The sequence below is a fragment of the Sinocyclocheilus anshuiensis genome, unplaced genomic scaffold, assembly GCF_001515605.1.
Source record: "Sinocyclocheilus anshuiensis isolate Anshui unplaced genomic scaffold, SAMN03320099.WGS_v1.1 scaffold164, whole genome shotgun sequence".
Classification (NCBI taxonomy): Eukaryota; Metazoa; Chordata; class Actinopteri; order Cypriniformes; family Cyprinidae; genus Sinocyclocheilus; species Sinocyclocheilus anshuiensis.
This window is the reverse complement of record NW_015557128.1, coordinates 1,459,310-1,462,275: the sequence shown is the minus strand read 5'-3', so window position 1 is coordinate 1,462,275 and position 2,966 is coordinate 1,459,310. Positions and strand designations below refer to the sequence as shown.

The following is a 2,966-nucleotide window of genomic DNA, read 5'->3' as shown; positions in this document are numbered from 1 at the left end:
ATATACATATATATACATATATATATATACACAAAAACAATGTTCTCTGTAATTTTTGGTTCCCTCTAATTTTCCTTTTCTCTATTGGCCGGACATTTCGGCCATCTGAGCAAAACATTCTTTATACCAGACCTGTACAGTGCGCACACAACTTTAATGTGCTATTTATATTTGCTTTGACCCTTGATGTAACTGAATGATGAACATTCTTCGTTACCTGAGAAAACATTTTTTACAGTGCTGTGTTACTTAACAGGAAATTCTATTAATTATAAATCATGCTGTGTGTAACTGTAAATGTCTTAGAGTTTTTTTTTACCGTTCTGTGCCCATCATATGATATTTCCACCACTTAATCATTTCTATGAAACCTGTAAACTGCATTCACTGGTTCTAACTCTATTGTGACACCAACTCTATAGCGTTTTGCCTGAGCGTAGCAATTATTTTGCCTTTACTAGAATTCAATCAAATGGTTCAATTTTTGTGTCTGTCCTGTGTGCGGCATATTATTTCTTCTGTGCGGTGTATATATATATATTTTTTTTTTCTTCTTCAAATTTTACATTGTGGTGTATTTTGTAATGAGTGTTGTCTACTAATCTGAACCGAAACTGGAAATTGTAACCATTTGACCCTCGAGTTTCTGCAACAGTAGCATGGTGTAATATAATTAATAAATAGATCATTCTCACCTTTGGATGGTTTACGTTTAAAGGAGATCTTCCTTCGGCTCTTGGTGTCCTCTCCATCTGAATCACTGGCTGGTGAATAAGTGGCCTGAGTAGACGATCCCAACAACAACAACATGCATTAATTTCATCTATTATGTATGTATCATTTCTAGCTGTTGATGGGAAGTACCTTTGAATTCTCGTCCCGTAGGTTAAAGGTCAGCTCCAGATTGGTGAGGAAATAGTCTGCAAACTCTGGATACATGTCCAAAACCTCCAGGAGCTCCTCTCTCTGGATGGTGTGCAGGTCGCAGTAGCTGAGTGCTCGGACGTCTGCATTCGATTTCCCAGGCTTCGCGTACAGGTGGATCATCTCTCCAAATATGTCATTCTTACCTGGAGAACACATTCAGGTTTGGCATATCATAAGTCTAGTATACAGATGCATGATATGTTTGGACAAATCTTTGATTATTTGCACAACTGCTGTGTCACAGAAGCCGAATCACACTGTGAAGTGAAGTGAAGTGAAGTGAAGTGAAGTGATGTGACATGTGGCCAAGTATGGTGACCCATACTCGGAATTAGTGCTCTGTATTTATCCCATCCAAAGTGCACACACACAGCAGTGAACACACACACACACACCGTCTGCACGGGATTTCAGATGTTCATTGTGTCTCTAAACTTTTCTGTGCAAGCGGGGTGAGTTTAAGTCAGAATCTGTGCATGCGGATTATCAGTGCTCGCTCTCTTTGCAGAGATTATGAATCAGATGATGTCAGCTACAGTATATGCTCTCTTCTCGACCTCTCATTAAATAACAACTAGTTGTTCTCTTGCCTTCTTTAAAGGGTTCATCGTCAGGGTTTCTACTGGACATAAAAAGATCTTAAAACATCTTGATTCACCCTTTCACAAATCAAGGCCTTAAAAAAAGGTCTTAAATCTGAGCAGAAAGTCTTTAATTCATAAAGTCATGGCATGGTCGCATGCACTGCAAAAAAAAATAAAATAAAATAAAAAAATAATATATATATATAATCCTCTGTATTTCTGTATTTCTATGTCTCTGTTTCCAATACAAATAACTAAACGTCCTTGAATCAAGATACAATTACTTGAGATGCAAAGTGAATATATTAAGTCTTGTTTTCAGAAATTGAAAATTGAAACTGAAAACATACAAAAATTTGAATACTTTTTTTTTTGCTTTTTTTAAGGTAATTGCCAAGCCAACATCTCTTATTTTCATTTAGTTTAACTTGATATACTACAATTTAAACGGATAAAAAATGAATAAAAAGTATATAGACATATTTAAAAAAACGACTAAAACTGACAAAAACATAAAACTACTAAAACTTTAACATTTAATTCAAACATAATGTAAAAATAATTCAAAATATTAATAAACTATAACACCATCTCAGTGAGACTAAAATAACACTGGTTGGAAGTTGTACTTTCAAACTTTGAAGTGCTGCTAATACAAATCAGTATATAGACATTTACATTTAGAGAACATATTGACATAAATTTACCTTCATACAGCCTGCAAAAACCATGAGAATACGGGACTTTACTTGTCCTTGTGATTTAAAATGCTTTAAGTGGAACAGTAGATTATGTTCGCCTTAACTCTCCCGTCTAGTTTCCATAAACATTAATACTTCAGAAACTGTAAGGATAAAGCCTGACTTACAGAGGAACATTTTACGAGAGCATGTCACTGTAATAATTGCGAACTGAATTTCAATCAGTCTTCTTTCTTTCCTATGTCTGTATACCGAATTGTGATTAGTCTCGTGTTCCTTGCATATACTTAATAATTTATAGCTGCCTTTACTATATTGATTCTTGTGTGCATCTGGAAACAAGACATGTGTTGAGTGACATGACAGCTGTGATGCAGCATTTCATTACTGCAGAACCAAAGAAATTTATTAAAAAATGAAAAACCTTACCGTACACAACTGTTCATAAGTCTAGGGTATGTAATATTTTAAAATGATATTAGAGTCTCTTCTGCTCACCAAGGCTGCATTTATTTGATTAAAAAAACTGTAATATTGTGAAATATTATATTACAATTTTAAACTATTGTTTTCTATCTGAATAAAAATATATATATATATATATATATGTATGTACTGTATATGTGACCCTGGACCACAAAACCAGTCATAAGGGTAAATTTTTTGAAATTGAGATTAATACATCATCTGAAAGCTGAATAAATAAGCTTTCCATTGATGTATTGTTTGTTAGGATCGGACAATATTTGGCCGA

General features: G+C 34.2%; 1 protein-coding gene across 1 annotated transcript in view; it reads right to left on the bottom strand.

Moving 5' to 3' along the window:
• Positions 1-2,966, bottom strand: part of LOC107677922 (potassium voltage-gated channel subfamily H member 7-like) — a 107,018-nt gene that overhangs the window by 13,976 nt on the left and 90,076 nt on the right. The window contains exons 10-11 of the mRNA XM_016472992.1: positions 865-1,070; positions 696-780 (exon numbers count right to left, since the gene is read on the bottom strand). Of these exons, the coding sequence (XP_016328478.1) occupies positions 696-780; positions 865-1,070 (291 nt within the window). The remainder of the gene's footprint in view (positions 1-695; positions 781-864; positions 1,071-2,966) is intronic.